Genomic DNA, 16,514 nt, shown 5'->3' with positions numbered 1-16,514 from the left:
ATTTCTGTTCCAATATTGGGACAGTAAAACCTGAGTTATCGTGATCCTTGCTGTGCCCTCATGTCCGCAAGTCCTATTGCACTCTTTCAACTTTCAGACATATCTGCATTATCTTTTTACATTGCTTTCACCAAAAGGAACCTGCTGTGGAAGGCTTCCAATACAGAACTTATAGCTTCTAGGCCCCAATACAGAATCTGTAACAGGTCTCAGCCTCCATGTGCCATTTGTGATATATCCATCTTGCTTTATGGTAAAGGAGACTTTGGCTTGGGTGCAACTACTACTACCTCTGCACCCCTTATTGTTACATCTCTGTTCTTTAGTCATTTAGGAACTGTGAAGGCCATTCAAAAATCTCAATCTTTCATTTTTTTAAGTAGTTCAAGGATGTCTAATTATATTTTGGTTAACTGCTTTTTAGAAATATCCCCGAATTTTTCAGTTTTCTCACTGCCACAAAGTATAGCACAACCAACTCTGTTTAAGACTATGCTTTAAACTATGGTAACATTTTGCATCAAAGGCTCCATTGAAGATGTTTTGATGGAAAAGCAAAGCTCCATACAGTGTTCTTTTTCATGTCAAAAAAGGTTTGGAACCGCGTTAGCCAATAAAGCAAAATATGATTGTTCCCAGTAAGAGAGAAACCAAGTAATCTTGTAGATATGATGCCTTTTTAATGGTTAACAAAAATACATGATGTTATAGTGAGCTTTCCAACCTACCCAGGGTTCTTCCTCAGGCTAGTTAGGCAAGGCACAGACATAATATGATTAATTTGCACCTAAAACAATACCACAACAGGATGAGCAGAGGAGTGAATAATACAGTGATTAGAGATGTGAAAGTTTTGTGGTCTCTAAATTGATGTTAGGGGGTCTGGCTTCACCGCTATTCCTTATTTACCCTTAAGCCGGTATTCACTAGATTTCTTTGTTCTGTAATAAATTCTATATATCTTTTGGTATGCCGTTGGCTCCATATCAGAGATTTTTCTTGTTTCTTCAAGATTATGTCTTAACTTCCATTTGTTCATTACCTTTTGGACAGTGGAAGACTTTAGATATTTTTATAGTCCTCTCTTAGCGACCATTCGCATGGGCATATGTGAGTTGCAGGCAATGGACAAGAATAGAACATACTGCAATTTTTCATCATGGTGAACCATTGTGTATTTTTCATGCAGACACTCGTGTGTGTTTATAGCCTACTTCAGGCCTTGTGCTGTCCGTGAAATACACAGACAGCACACGGATGGAAGTGCATCCATGTGAATAGTCCCTTATCCCCTGCCTCTCCCAGGATGTAAACCTTGGTCCTCGATGGGAAGTAGTTTCCTCCCCAGGACATATGCCTGTGTCCCTTGGATGGCATGGGCTCAGAAACTTAGCTCATGCCACTTGCTGTGAAAGTTGGCTGTGACTGACAGCCAGCCTCCTGCTGCAACAGTTGGGATTGGTGAGAACACTGATCCCTGTTAATCCCTTAAATGCCGCAGGCAATGTTAATGCCAAACAATGGTGTTCTGGTCTGCCATGGTCTACGATCACTATTATTAGCCTCGTGTGGCGCAGAGTGTAAGCTCTCGCCTACGACCTGAAGGTTTGCAAGTTCGATCCCCGCGTGAGTCAGGTAGCCGGCTCAAGGTTGACTCAGCCTTCCATCCTTCCGAGGTCGGTAAAATGAGAACCCAGCTTGGTGGGGGGTAATAAGTAATAATTACCTGAAAGCGCTGCGGAATAAGTTGGCGCTATACAAATACCAAGATTTATTTAATTTTTTTTATTTATTAGCAATAATACATTGCAGTATTGAAGTACTTCAATGTATTATCATAACAGTCATAGGTTCACAGGTTCAAGTCCCCTACACGAATATAAAAAATGTTAAAGATAAAAATAGTAAAAAAAAACACAAAAAAACCCCACAAATTAGTAATAGGAAAAAACTTTTTGCGTACTGTCACTTTGTTTAAAAAACATTCCCCTTCCCACCCCCATATGTTTGGTAATGTCACTTCCATACCGATTTGTACAATAAGGCTAGCTTCACATGGCCCGATGTCTCAATCGTCAACATGCGTATTTTTTTTTTTTCCCTGCAAATGCGAGGTGTTTTTATATCAAAACTGTCTCGCATCATTTCAGGCAAGTAGCAATCTGCTGCTGCAGTTATACTTTCCATTTATAAAGCCCCGAATTAAACTCTTTCCATTTTTAGACTATTGTTAGCTCTGTTTTTAAACATGTATTATGCATATATTTCATATATATATTATGGCCTCATGCCCATGGCCATGTCGAAGTCTCGCGGTGGAATCAGACCCATACTCACCTGTCTGGATCCGCCACGAGTGTCTTGGCCGGTGAGCCAGTGCGCATGCGCAGTGCTGGGCATGACGGGCTGGCGCTGGGCTATGATGTGGATTCCTGCAATGCTTCTGCAGTGCTCATTGCGGAAGTGCCGTGGGAAGAACTACTTCCATTGACTGCAATGGAAGCCGTCCATGCGATTTTCCGCACCAAATAGAGCCTGCTACGATTCTCCCCCGCGAGTGAATAAACGCAGTTGATTTCCACTCATGGGCAAGGAAGAATCTTTTAATATAGCATGTCTATGGACGGACATTGCTGCGGAATTTGCAGTAGGTGTCTGGCCGTGAATTCAGCAGCGAAAATCCGTCTGTGGGCATTGGGCCTATGATAAAGTAAAAACTAAAAATGTACTGCATGCACGCTTTTTATACATGGGGTGATTGAGTAGCCTAGACTATGAAGGATGTGTGCTATACTCTAGCCCCGTCCTCTCTTGGCTAGAGAGGAATCCCTATGAGAATCCTCTCTAGCCCCACTCACTCTCGCCTCCGCTCTTGGGGAAGTCGTCCTATCTCTGCAGTTATGGGGAGATCTCTAGGAGATCCCTGTAGCGCTGCCTCCCTCTCCTTGCCATGGGGGATTCCTTCAGCGTTGCAGGGATGCAAGGCTGTTCCTTTTTGAAAACACCTCGCATACAGGGGTTTTCAGAAGGACTGCGAGGGCGATATCAAGAGGTGAATCACCATTGAGCAGGAGCCAACAATCACCAGTGTGCAGGAGCTGTAATGCGGGCTTCACACAGGCGATTTTGTCGCAATAAAATCATAGGAAAATTTTGCATCTTTATTCACTGCGATTTGTGAGTGTCAGCGAAGCGTTTTTTTTTTATTTTTAGAAAAATCTTGCATAAAATCGTGCAATTTATTTTTTATTGCATAAGTCAATGGGACTTAGTAATGTTAAAATCGCATCGCAACTCGCATTTGTTGCAATGCAATAAAAAGAAGCTTCCCTAGGAATACGTGGGAGATAAAAAAAAAATAGCACATTGCAGAAACCTAGAGCATGTCTTGTTTTCTTTTTTTTTTTTTTTTTTTTATCCCATCAAAATCAAAATGGGCCCGGGTGCAACCGCATCCCTTGCATCCCCTATAGTTATGCCCTTGCCCATATGTATACTAATACACATAAGGCAGACAAATTCTAGAAGCTAAGGAGCCCTTAGAAATGTAATGCTTCTGACCTGCCAGATTGGAGTCTGGAAGGAGTTTTTTTCCCTTAAGTGAAGGGGAAGATTGGCTTTTACCTCCATTATTTTTGTTTTCCTTCCTCTGGATCAACATTGGGGGGTAATAGGCTAAACTAGATGGCCTCTGTCTTTTTTCGGCCTTACATACTATGTTACTATCTAAGTTTTGTGGTTTTCAATTACTGCCTATTATCTGATTACTAAATAATCATACTGATTCCTAGATGGTCCAATTATAAGCGAGTTGATGCTGTTGCCTCCATGTTCCACACTCCCTTGTATCGAACGTGTGTGAGCTGAATTGTGTGCTGTGTTCTTAGTGCCACAACTAGGAATGCTCATGTGGTTCACTTATGTTCATTATTGCAGTGTAGCGTTGCTGGTTATTGACAATGTGTATTTTCACATACTGTGAAGTCTAGACAGTTAACTGCTGGTTACGCTATGATACGTGTTATTGGTCCTGGGTGCGGACGGTGAGTGTAGCGATTCGTGAGTTCCATCAAAGGCAGAGCCCAAGACTATAATTGGGGCTGGTTCAAGCGTCTCGGGATTCCTGTTATGACCTAGTGACAGTGAGTGTGGCAATGTCAGTGAGCCTAAGGCTGGGCTCACATGAACGGGTCAGATTCCGCTTGCACATATTCGCATTTGATCACGGAAGCAAGTTGCATATGGACGCATATCCATATGGTTTTCCATGCAGATGTACATTTAAGGACAGCATATCGTCCGTGCGGAAGACCGAACGCAAGCGGGAAATGACATCAGAAAATTTCCCAACCCCCTGGAAACAACCTTCTAAGAGCTTAGCAGTTACAATAGTGTTACAGAGCTTGGTGATAATCAAATATAAAAAAAAGCCTGTAACCAACAAGCTTTTTTTACTCATTGTGAATGCAACAAATACGCTTTGTGTTGCCCGAGTAGTAGATTATTATTTTTGAGTTCATTTCTGGTATCCAGATCCCTTATTACACCATCCTTGGTTAGGGTTATAAGGTATAAGTCAAGGGCCACACACAAAAATAATGCTCTTATACACCTAGTCAATGGAGTCTGCTGTACTTATGAAATCATTCTAACATTAACCCCTTAACACCACAGGAAGTATGTTTACCTCCTGGCTGCGGAGTATTTAACACAACAGGACATAAACTTCTGTTTCTTCCCTTATCCACAGGACACAATGTCCTGCAATGCATTATCCTAGCTGTTCAATTCCTCTACAGAGACATAAAAAATGTAAAAAAAAAAATAATGTAAAACAAAAAAATGTAAAAAAAACCAACTTTTTGCACATTTCCCCCTATTTTTATATTTAAAAAACCCTGCATATTTGGTATCATCATAAACTGAACACTATTTATCCAAAAAACACAATAACCGTGATCAAAAAAGCCATTTGTACCCAGAAACAGAACAAATAAAAAAAGCTTGCCACGCAAAAATCAAGCCCTCACAGAGCTACGCCCATTGAAAAATAAAGTTATGGGGCTTCAAATTCAACGTTCAAATGTAATAATTCCCCAAAAAATGAGTTTTATAATCCAAAATTATAATTTGTTATTGTCTTAATCGTACTCACCCACAGAGAAAAATGTATCATGTCATTTAGGGCTTATTCAGACAGGCGTATATCGGCTGGGTTTTCACTCCCAGCTGATATACTCTGTCCCTCTCAGCAAGGGGAGGAGATTGGCCCCAAAACAATGGCAGAATTGATGTGTCCTCTTTCTCTGCACTCAAAAAAAAATGTAAGCTTTACAATACGTTACATGCACCCAAAAATGGTACCAAAAAAAGCTATAATTCACCACACAGAAAACATCCCTCATATGGGCATGTTGACGAAATAATAAAAAGGTTAGTTTTTGAAAAGTAGAGATCAAAATTCCCCAAAAAATCATTGCGTCCTCATGGCCAAAATAGATCAAATAGATTGCCTTAGGCTGAGTGTCAACGGGCAGGGCAAAATATCGCAAGCGATATTCCGCCGCAGGGGAGCACTAATGTCGCCCATAATTTTCTGCAAAATTTTCCGCGATGAGCCTATCTTAATGATACACATGGGCATTTTTTTTTCAACGGCGCCGGAAAAAGTTGCACACAAGTGCGATGCAATGCTTCCCTTTGAAAACAATGGGAAACCCTGCCAAGGATCGCTACGTCCCTGACGTGATGTGAGGCGCTTCTGACTCAAAAAAAAAAAGTCTTGCATCCGCAGAGACATCACACGAGTGTGATATCGGGCTGAGTGTCACAGTTTGATACCGCACTCGCCCATGTGAAACTAGACTTGGCACATGCTGTATCTTACTGAAATTTTATGGTGTCGGCCTATATGATATATTAAAAATGTTGGGAACCCACTGCCTAACGTTTAAATTGGTTTTGTCACCAAATTACAAAAAAAAGGTGTGTAACTTTTAATAAAAGGTGTGAGGAATGATTCATAGAGCAGCACTGGCTTGTTCAGACTAATGTCACCATTTTAATTAATTTGTATTCAGGTTTTTTGCATTTGTGTGATGTAACTCCAACAACGTATAAGATATGAATTTAAATAACTTTAATAATGAACTACCCATAATAAATAACCAAATTAGACTGCTCCTATATCTCAGCTGGGGATTGGCTTTTTCCCAGGGATCTTTAAACACCTAGTGACATTTTATTAACCCTTTCCAATCAACTGTCTGACGCCTTCCTACATTCTGATTGAAGCCTGTGCAGCTCCGATGTCGGAAGATGTCCAGCAGGGTATTCTTACTATATATTGCCGGCCACTTTGTCAGGGCCTCTCCGGCATGTCACATACTGCAGTACTGGCTCTAGCCAGCAGATGGCGCCATTGTATAATGGCAGAAAGAGAGCCCCCTAGGAAACCCAGAATCCAAAATTGGATTGCAAAGGGTTAAAGCATCTGCGAACTTTACATTACATATGTGCAGGTATTGTATTGCTTGATTTTCTAATACTGATCTCATCCCCTGCTATTAAAGGGGTGGTCTCGCGAAAGCAAGTGGGTCTATACACTTCTGTATGGCCATATTAATGCACTTTGTAATATACATCGTGCATTAAATATGAGCCATACAGAAGTTATTCACTTACCTGCTCCGTTGCTAGCGTCCCCGTTGCCATGGTTCCGTCTAATTTCGGTGTCTTCTTGCCTTTTTAGACGCGCTTGCGCAGATCCGTCTTCTCCCTTCTTCTCCCTTCGGCTCCGCTCGGCAGCATCGGCATTTTGGCTCCGCCCCCTTGTACGCATCATTGCGTAGCTCCGCCCCATGACGTGTGTCGGTTCCAGCCTCCTGATTGGCTGGAATCGGCACATGACGGGGGCGGAGCTACGCGATGACGCGAAAAGGGGGCGGAGCCAAAACGCCGATGCTTCCAAGACCAGCCGAAGGGAGAAGATGCATCTGCGCAAGCGCGTCTAAAAAAGCAAGAAGACACCGAAGTTAGACGGAACCATGGCAACGGGGACGCTAGCAACGGAGCAGGTAAGTGAATAACTTCTGTATGGCTCATATTTAATGCACGATGTATATTACAAAGTGCATTAATATGGCCATACAGAAGTGTATAGACCCACTTGCTTTCGCGAGACCACCCCTTTAATCAAAGTTTTCCAAAGTGAAGAATCAGACCAAAATAAATAAACCAGGTACCTTTTTAGGATAAGTTGATCATCTCTAGGGATGCACAGATATTGTTATACAGTAATCTCTCATGTAGCAACATGGCCAAATGGTAACCAAAAAGCCAAGATTCAGGCAATCCATATGGTATCAGTCAAATTTGTCTTTCTTTTCTTGCACTGACAGTTCACCACAAGGGCTTGTGGGTTCCCAATTCAATCACAACCAAGACAATCCTTTATCCTAAACTTGAAAGAAAACTCCAGTGAAGAATGAAATGCAGGATTCACTAAATCATCCTAGACAGATGTCTGTCTAAAACATAAAGACTGCATGAGGATGTTGTTTTTTGTGGGATTTGAACCCAGGACCCCAGTGGTAATGACTGAACCACAATGCAAGCAAACATGCTAGTTTATAGATGGACGGTGGGCAAACACCCCAGATAGGACTCAAACCCACAATCCTTGGCTTAGGAGGCCAGTGCCTTTTTGCATTAGGCCACTGGGGCTACAATTCTTACTGTAAGTAGACGTTCTTCAGATTCCTTAGTGTTACTCCAGTGAAAACACAATTTTTCATCCCAGTCCCCCTCACCTAATTGCCTGTCACAATCTGGAGGTCTCTTCTATAGACTGTAGTATTTTCTAAGCACTGCAACCTCCAGTCTAATTTCTATCAGGCATCATCATGATGTTGCTTTCACTTTCACTTTAATCCCATGATGCATCAGCACAGCATTATATGATCAGCTACAGGATGTTCATCTCTGCAACACTGCCATTGCCACCTATATTCATTCTATCTTCCATGGCTGATGTTCACTTTGGCCTCCAGGTTATCAGGGCCTTTGGTGGTCTCTGTGCTGCTTCCAAAGGAGACGATCTCTACCACTTTAAGACCTTGCTGTCTCTGGCCCACACCCCTCTGCTGTTTGGTGGCTCTCTTTTATGCACTACTCAATTAACCTCTGCTTTGCCTCACTCCAAGCTTTCTATCACACTGTTCCAGATTGCTGTTGGCACTTCCTCACAGTTTAACATGGGGTCACACAGAAAATTAAAGACCTTTTCTAGAAACCTCACAATGTTCTGTAATACAGCTCAATGGACCCCTCTTAGCAGCCAGTTCTTCCATGAGACTTAGGCTCCCCCCTGTGACCAAACTCAATAGTGCAGCCTGGGGCACTTCCATGGCTTTGTCCTGGATGTCATTGAGTGGCTGATAGTGGCAATGAATGAACCTTACCTCTGGAGCAGCTGTGAGCTGCTGATATTCATAAGAGGGGAGCAGAGCATGGCTCGCCCCTCTTACATGATCATCAACAGTAACTGTCTGCATCCCCCTCTAGGCAATTTCTGTGGTACACTCCATGTAATAGAAACTGAACACATAAACCCAAGTAAATCTGAGTTGGCCAGAATTGAGATCTCATGGCCAGTTGAGGAGCTAGAGATCAGGAGTTCCAGATATAGAGAAATTACTAGCCAAGGCAATATTAGTTCACTGGGGGCTAGCTACATAATGAATGGAAAAAAAATATCAAAGTGGTGCTTTAATTTTTAATTTGTGCAACCACCAAGATTAATCCCTTAAAGGGAATCTGTCACCTACTTTTAGCCCTATAAATTAAGTTTGAGCTGAAACTAGGTGATCCGCTGAGTCCAAGGATGTAAGTGTTAAACTTACATCAGGAGAACGACGGGGAAGGTGAGCGCTGAAAGCCACTGCTCAATTCAATTGAGTGGTGTAGCTAAGTAATCCACCCAAACTCATTTGAATACCTTTGAGAGGGCGCATTTAAATGAGTTCAGATGGATGAATAACCCCAGACACTGCACTCAAAGGTGACTGCACTGGATCTCCATGTTCTTGTCAAGTCCAGCATGGTCACCATCTACTGTATGTTACAGAGGTGATGATAGTGTATATTGCAAATAGCACTTCCTCCCACTGGATATTTCCATAACCTTTATTTAAGATACCTTATGAGGACATCCCCTGTACATATGCATTAAACTTTATAGGTGAGAGCCCTGCTACAGATTTTGCATTGGGGTCCATTTGTTTCAAGTTATGTGATCAACAAGGGCTTATGAAGCTGAACCCACTCTGACCAACCAGACTGGAATATAGAAAGGTGTTCACATGTAGAGACAACTCCTTTAACATTCATATGCTTGCCATAGATGACATTACCATAGACTTGAATCCTTCCAAATACCAGGTAGTTCACCACCATGAAGTTTCACAATCTATTCATTGGAATAAGTCTACAGCAAGAGAACCTTATAATTTTGCTTTTCAAAAAAGTCCAAAATGCATTGCATGTTACCTTGTGTATATAGCAAAGTTTTGTTTTTTATTAATTAAAGTTAAAGCTGATATGTGCGATCAAAAGCTATGAGGGGGCAGTTAATACAGTTAATCCCTGACCTTTGCAGAATCTTTAGCACTCAAGGATAATAACTTTTGTAGACGCCAGCTACTTTTTCCTGGTCTTAAAAAGTATAATGCTGATATATTCTAATGTCATATATACAATTGATGGTATAATACACTGTAAGAGGAAGTTGGGGGTATAGTGAAACAAGTCCACCATTTCTTATGTGCAGAACTGGGAATAGAAAATTGCTCTGTGTGTACAGAATGTTCCATAGATTTTCTGTGACTTTGCACTCTTAGAATAACTGCATAAAAGCCGGTGAGAGAACCTAGACTTTGGACAACTAAAACATATATGGTAAAACTAGCTGATATACCCGGCTTCGCCCGAGTTAATTTGGTACTGGTGTTTATCTGGTGTTCACATGGAAAATCTTATGAAGTCGTGGTTACTTTAGAGATACTGAGGAAAAAAAATATGTTCACCATTTTGCATAGTTCTCTGCGTTACCAAGGAAATACCACGGGGAGGTAACCATGCGATGTTTCCTTTATATAAAATGACATCAGGAAGTGAGAGAATTAGATTACATACGTAAAATTTGGACACTAATTCTTTTGCGCTAGAATTGAATAATCGAGTTGGGACCCATTAACTTTTCCTATTTCTGACATAATCAATGCTCGTGCCAAATTTCCCGTTTCTATGACACCGGAAAGTGAAAAAATTACATTCCGCATGTAAAATTGACGCCAATTCTTTTGCGCATAGAATTGAATAATGGAGTTGGGACCCATTAGCTTTTCCTATTTATGACATAATCAATGCTCGGGCCAAATTTCCTGTTTCTATGACACCGGAAAGTGAAAAAATTACATTCCGCATGTAAAATTGACGCCAATTCTTTTGCGCATAGAATTGAATAATGGAGTTGGGACCCATTAACTTTTCCTATTTATGACATAATCAATGCTCGTGCCAAATTTCCCGTTTCTATGACACCGGAAAGTGAAAAAATTACATTCCGCATGTAAAATTGACGCCAATTCTTTTGCGCTAGAATTGAATAATGGAGTTGGGACCCATTAACTTTTCCTATTTATGACATAATCAATGCTCGTGCCAAATTTCCCGTTTCTATGACACCGGAAAGTGAAAAAATTACATTCCGTACGTAAAATTTCGACGCCAATTCTTTTGCGCTAGAATTGAATAATCGAGTTGGGACCCATTAGCTTTTTCTATTTATGACATAATCAATGCTCGTGCCAAATTTCACGTTTCTGACACCGGAAAGTGAAAAAATTACATTCTGCACGTAAAATTTGGACGCTAATTCTTTTGCGCATAGACTTGAATAATCGAGTTGGGACCCATTAGCTTTTCCTATTTATGACATAATCAATGCTCCTGCCAAATTTCCTGTTTCTATGACACCGGAAAGTGAAAAAATTACCTTCCGCACGTAAAATTTCGATGCCAATTCTTTTGCGCATAGAATTGAATAATCGAGTTGGGACCCATTAGCTTTTCCTATTTATGACATAATCAATGCCTGTGCCAAATTTCCCGTTTCTATGACACCGGAAAGTGAAAAAATTACATTCCGCACGTAAAATTTTGACGCCAATTCATTTGCGCATAGAATTGAATAATCGAGTTGTGACCTATGAACTTTTCCTATTTATGACATAATCAATGCTCGTGCCAAATTTCCTGTTTCTATGACACCGGAAAGTGAGAAAATTAGATTCCGTACGTAAAATGTGGACGCTAATTCTTTTGCACATAGAATTGAATAATCGTGTTGGGACCCATTAGCTTTTCCTATTTATGTCATAATCAATGCCCGTGCCAAATTTAAAGTTTCTAAGGCATTGGGAAGTGACAGATTTAGATTATGTACGTAAAATTTCGACGCCAATTCTTTTGCGATAGAATTGAATAATCGAGTTGGGACCCAATTACTTTTCCTATTTTGGAGATAATCTATGCTCGTGCCAAAATTCATGTTTCTACGATATCGGGAAGTTGGAGAACTTTTGGCGAGTCAGTGAGTCAGTCAGTCAGTCAGTGAGTCAGTCAGTGAGGGCTTTCAGCTTTATATATATATAGATGTACCAGTTTACAGATGTGCCCTCCTTTAATGCGACATATGCCAAGATGTGTAGCATGAGATTTCCAAAAGCATATGTCTGATGGATGCCATCTAATGGCCATTCGTCACCCATAGGCTTCTATGTTTAAAAAAAAAAAAAAAAAAGACTGTTTAAAATATACTTTATTTTTTACTGGATGGTGCAAGAATATATTGATTTTTTTTGTATCATGGGAAATGTGAGTCCTTAATTAAAGAGGTTTTCCACGTCTTCATAGTTGATGATCAGTCCACAGGGTAGGTCATCAATAGCTGACCTCCAATCAATTCTTAAGACCTTAAAAAGCCCTTCGATGTCAAACACAAGCAAGAGTGGACACATCTGTATGTCAGCTGGCCCCAGGTCACCAGTAACCCCCTGACTGTCCATCCCCCCCCCCCCAGGATAATTTCACTTATTAGTTGTGAAAAATCAAGTTTCAAAGTTCTATAAAGTTCTGTAGCTTTGCTGTTGCACAAAAGATTTTGTAACCTGTGTGAGCAAGAATGATGATGGGAATGGTAGGATTAATAGGCTTTATATCACACTGCCCAAGACGATATGCTTATTCATAAGTTATACAACATACCTGGAGGATAATTTCAAAACGTCTCCTTTATTCTTTAAGGTCAAATCTCAGGTGTAGCGATTACAAAGTGTACTAAGACAAGTATAAGACAATTGTGTATTTGTGCATAGGAGATTAAAAATTACCACCCTGGGAAGGGCTCCAGACACTAAGATACTTTATATATAAGCAAAATGGTTCTGAAGATATTGCAGTTTTGAGGTCCTAATTAGTGATGTGCGAACCTACTCGGCCACGCCCCTTTTTCGCCCGAGTGCCGCGATTTTCGAGTACTTCCGTACTCGGGCGAAAAGCTTCGGGGGCGCCGTGGGTAAGTGGGGGGTTGCAGCGGGGAGTGGGGGGAGAGGGAGAGAGAGAGGGCTCCCCCCTGTTCCCCGCTGCTACCCCCCGCTCCGCCACGCCCCCCGAATCTTTTCACCCGGGTACGGAAGTACTCGAAAATCGCGGTGCTCGATCGAGTAATTACTCGAAACGAGTATGTTTGCTCATCTCTAGTCCTCCTAATGAAACTGATATTTTTTTTTTTTTTTTTTTTTTTTAGATATTCTAGTATTAGTGCAGTGAGCTGCACTATTTGATCCATTTGAAAAACAGAAACTAGACGGAACGGAATTAAATAATAAACAGATATTTCAGTTTTTTGTTTTAAAAAAAACAAACCTTGAAATCAATGGGAAATGAAAGAAAAATGTTTAATTTTGTTCTTTTTTTTTCTGTTTCTCTGCTCCTCAAATGAAGCGGAAATGGTTAAGTGAGGCTAATGGGAGTGTGAAATTGTAACTGGAAATTATTTTGTGTTCTCTTCCAGCCTGATCAATGCTGACTTCTGTGTGGCATCCGTATGTATTGCATATGGAGGGGTTCTGGGCAAAGTTAGTCCTGTACAAGTGATGTTAATGACTCTCTTTCAAGTGACCCTCTTCTCGGTGAATGAATGGGTTCTTCTAGATAAGCTTCATGTAAGTTACATGTCTAATTTCCTTTATCTATAGTATGTAAGTGAACATGAAATAACTACAGTAAAACCATGGTGACCTAGTTTATATGATGATCAGTTTAAGTAATCGACCAACTACCATTGATAAGTCATAAAAGTTATTTGGGTGGAGGACAAAAAGTTTTTGTGAAATGTCACTTGTTTGCTGCGAATTTGATGCAATCCACTTTTCTAAGGAATGGGAGTTGGTCGTGTACAAATGAATAAATCTTGACAGCTTGTCAGGGATGATCTGTAATACTTTTATTTATTACCTTTTGCCATAATACAGTTCTATTTTGGCTTTCACACCTGCAAATAAATGGAAGCTATTGAACACTATAATGTGGTTATGTCATAAAAGGTTGGATTTTTCTTAAAGGGGTTTACCAAAATTGATTTATTACCTATTTATCAAATAGGTGATAAAAGTCTGATTGATGGGGGTCCCATGTCCCCCTCTGCTTGATGGAAATGGCAGAGTACAAGATATCTCCGAGAGTCCCATTGAAAATAAATGGAGTGCCATTGCACATGCTTGACTGCTGCTCTATTCAATATCCTCCTCATTGAAGAGGATGCAGTGACCCCACAGTAAGGAGGAGAGGGAGGCATGGGAACCCCTTTCTTTGAATCGATTGGGTCTTAGTGGTGAGACACCCACCAACCAGACTTTTATCACCAATCCTATTGACAGGCGAATCAACTTAAAATATCTTAATTTAAAGAGGTTGTATCAAATAAATACATGCCAACAAATTGAGCAATACAAACGTGCCATATTGATGTCGAAGGCATCGGCTGGGGGCGATAATTGCTGCCATATTGTCCATCTGTTAGCGTTCCTACATACTGAACCAGACAGGTTAGACATACCTCCCCCACTGCACAGCCTGCCTCACAGACATACATCCCCCACTGCACAGCCTGCCTGCCACAGCCGCAAAATCAGCCTTTCAAACCCAAATGACGCTAGAGGGGCCAGGGGGGTGGTCCATTGCAGGATAATGGTCCTGGGCTTACTGCATTAAGTGATTATGAACACCTCCCCTGGCTCTTGATTGGTTGCTAGTATCATTCTTTAGCTATAAATCAAGAGCCAAACTGAGGGATTGATTATTACTTAATGCAAAAAGCCCAATACCACTATGAAACCATAGACCACTCAAGCATCATTTACAAATGTTGCACAGCAGTTTCAGAGGCTTCTGAGGCAGACCGAGCAGTGGGGAGGCACAGTTAGTGTAACCAGACCTCCATGTTAGTGTTCTTGCCCTGCTAATGGTTTGGTAACTGCAGGAATGCTTACAGATGACTGGTTGTGCCAAGATCGAAAGTTATGAGTATAAGCGTGTAATTACAAAAGCGAGTGAGTAGGCGTATGGAGTTTCTTTCTGTGTGTTCCCAGCCCTAATTTTAATATTTTTAATAAAATCTAGTTTAAATTGTGTATATACTGTGAAGTGCATTGCAAATAAAGGGTTCTATTTTTTCCTGCAAGTTTTCTGCATCTTGCAACACAAAAAATTCACATGCTAAAATTTCCTGTGTAAATGCGCCCGACGGCTCCATTCCCACGGGGCAGTTCGGTTGTAATAAAAACCTACCAAAAAGTGCATTGGTGCAACCATGTGTGTTTTTACTATGCTTGTAGTAAAATGTGACAAAAAACACATGCAGTTTTGCAAATGCACTTTTTGATGCGGTTTTTATTGCAACCGACCTGCCCAGTGTGAATGGAACCTAAGGCCGCCTTCACACAGGCGTGAAACGCACAAATATGAACCTGTGGGGGGTCTGGAACGCAGACCGAAATGCGAATGTTGCCTGTATCCAAATTAAGAGGAAATATTATATAGAGTACTCATAGTTGAGAACCATAATGACCCACTATACACAGACTTAGTAAATCAGAATGAATTCTGTTTATTGTTGTACATTGCTAGTTTATATGCAAGTTGGAAAGAAGGCGTTTCCAATACCTAGTTTCATTCTACTTTTGCTGACCAAACCCTCATTCCAACAGATTACAATAGGGCTGTAAATCAAAAGCCTTTTAAACAAAAGGTATCAACAAAGCTGTTTGAACTATACATAAAACAATTACATGTGATAATAAAGGTTGTCTCCTGGCTGCCTGAGTACCTACTTAATCAGAATGTAATCTTAAAGATCCATCAACAATTTGCACATCAAAAGAGGGGACATTGTTTCTACTTTTCACATAGACAAAACTGGTCCAGCCACCTACTGGGAGTCAGCACAAAGTTGGTAAGTTGGTATTCAGTAAGATAGCTGAATAAAATCTAATTAATCATACATTTAGTATTTTAAAATCAATATTCAAATAAACGCTTGAATATACCTTTTTACATATGATTCTATATCCAAATTCTACTAGCAACTTCCGGAATGTTTTACATATAATACATAACATTATATAACCAAATAACTAATGTCACATTTATTACACTGTTTCCTTATCTTTCTTATGTTAGGTTATTGATTAATAATGATTGACCCCTATCAAACCCCATTCTTTTGAATGGGTTCATTCACATTAGCGATGTGATGCTATGCGGGAAGCATATTGCAACATGTCCAATCGCCCATTGTTTTCAAAGTAAACTGGCCCTGTGCGTGCAAAAATGACAGTAATATGTGCAGACACGTGCAAAACACACCGATTATGGTCTTCTGTAAACCCTGTCCATGCACAAATATACTGTGCTGCACAAACGCTCGTGTGAAGCCAGCCTAAGGGCTTCTTCACACGAGTGAGTTTTCGCACACAAAACAGAACCTATTGATTTCAATGGGTTTATTCTTATAAGCGCATTTTGCATGCACATTTTGTGCGTGTGCAAAAAAAAAATAGTTCCTGCTCGATTTTCCTGCGTGTTGCGCAGCAAAAATGTCATAGACATGTGTGCAAGTACTCAAGGGGAAGGGTGTCGCACTACAAAAAACACAGGAAAAGAAGACAGTTGGAGCTTATTAAGCTTAAATAGCCATTAAATCCTAAGGCATAACCTTTATGACCATTGGGACTCCCGCTGATTGGGACTGGGAGCTGTGGGAGCACAAAAAGTTGTCAAGTACAAGCGCTTTGTGCAGATATTCTCTTCCTGATGGGGATAGTGTTCATAACTAATAATTACTGTGTACAATGTACATTTATGGCTTGTCAAAAAGTTACTCTAAGGGATCT

General features: G+C 40.6%; 1 protein-coding gene across 2 annotated transcripts in view; it reads left to right on the top strand.

Moving 5' to 3' along the window:
* Window positions 1-16,514, top strand: part of RHCG (Rh family C glycoprotein) — a 92,907-nt gene that overhangs the window by 50,470 nt on the left and 25,923 nt on the right. For both annotated transcript variants that reach the window (XM_066592802.1, XM_066592801.1), the window contains exon 3: window positions 13,136-13,286. In XM_066592802.1, the coding sequence (XP_066448899.1) occupies window positions 13,136-13,286 (151 nt within the window). The remainder of the gene's footprint in view (window positions 1-13,135; window positions 13,287-16,514) is intronic.

Source organism: Eleutherodactylus coqui, chromosome 2 (assembly GCF_035609145.1).
Source record: "Eleutherodactylus coqui strain aEleCoq1 chromosome 2, aEleCoq1.hap1, whole genome shotgun sequence".
NCBI lineage: Eukaryota > Metazoa > Chordata > Amphibia > Anura > Eleutherodactylidae > Eleutherodactylus > Eleutherodactylus coqui.
The sequence above is the reverse complement of the archived record's forward strand: the minus strand, read 5'-3'. Positions and strand labels throughout refer to the sequence as shown.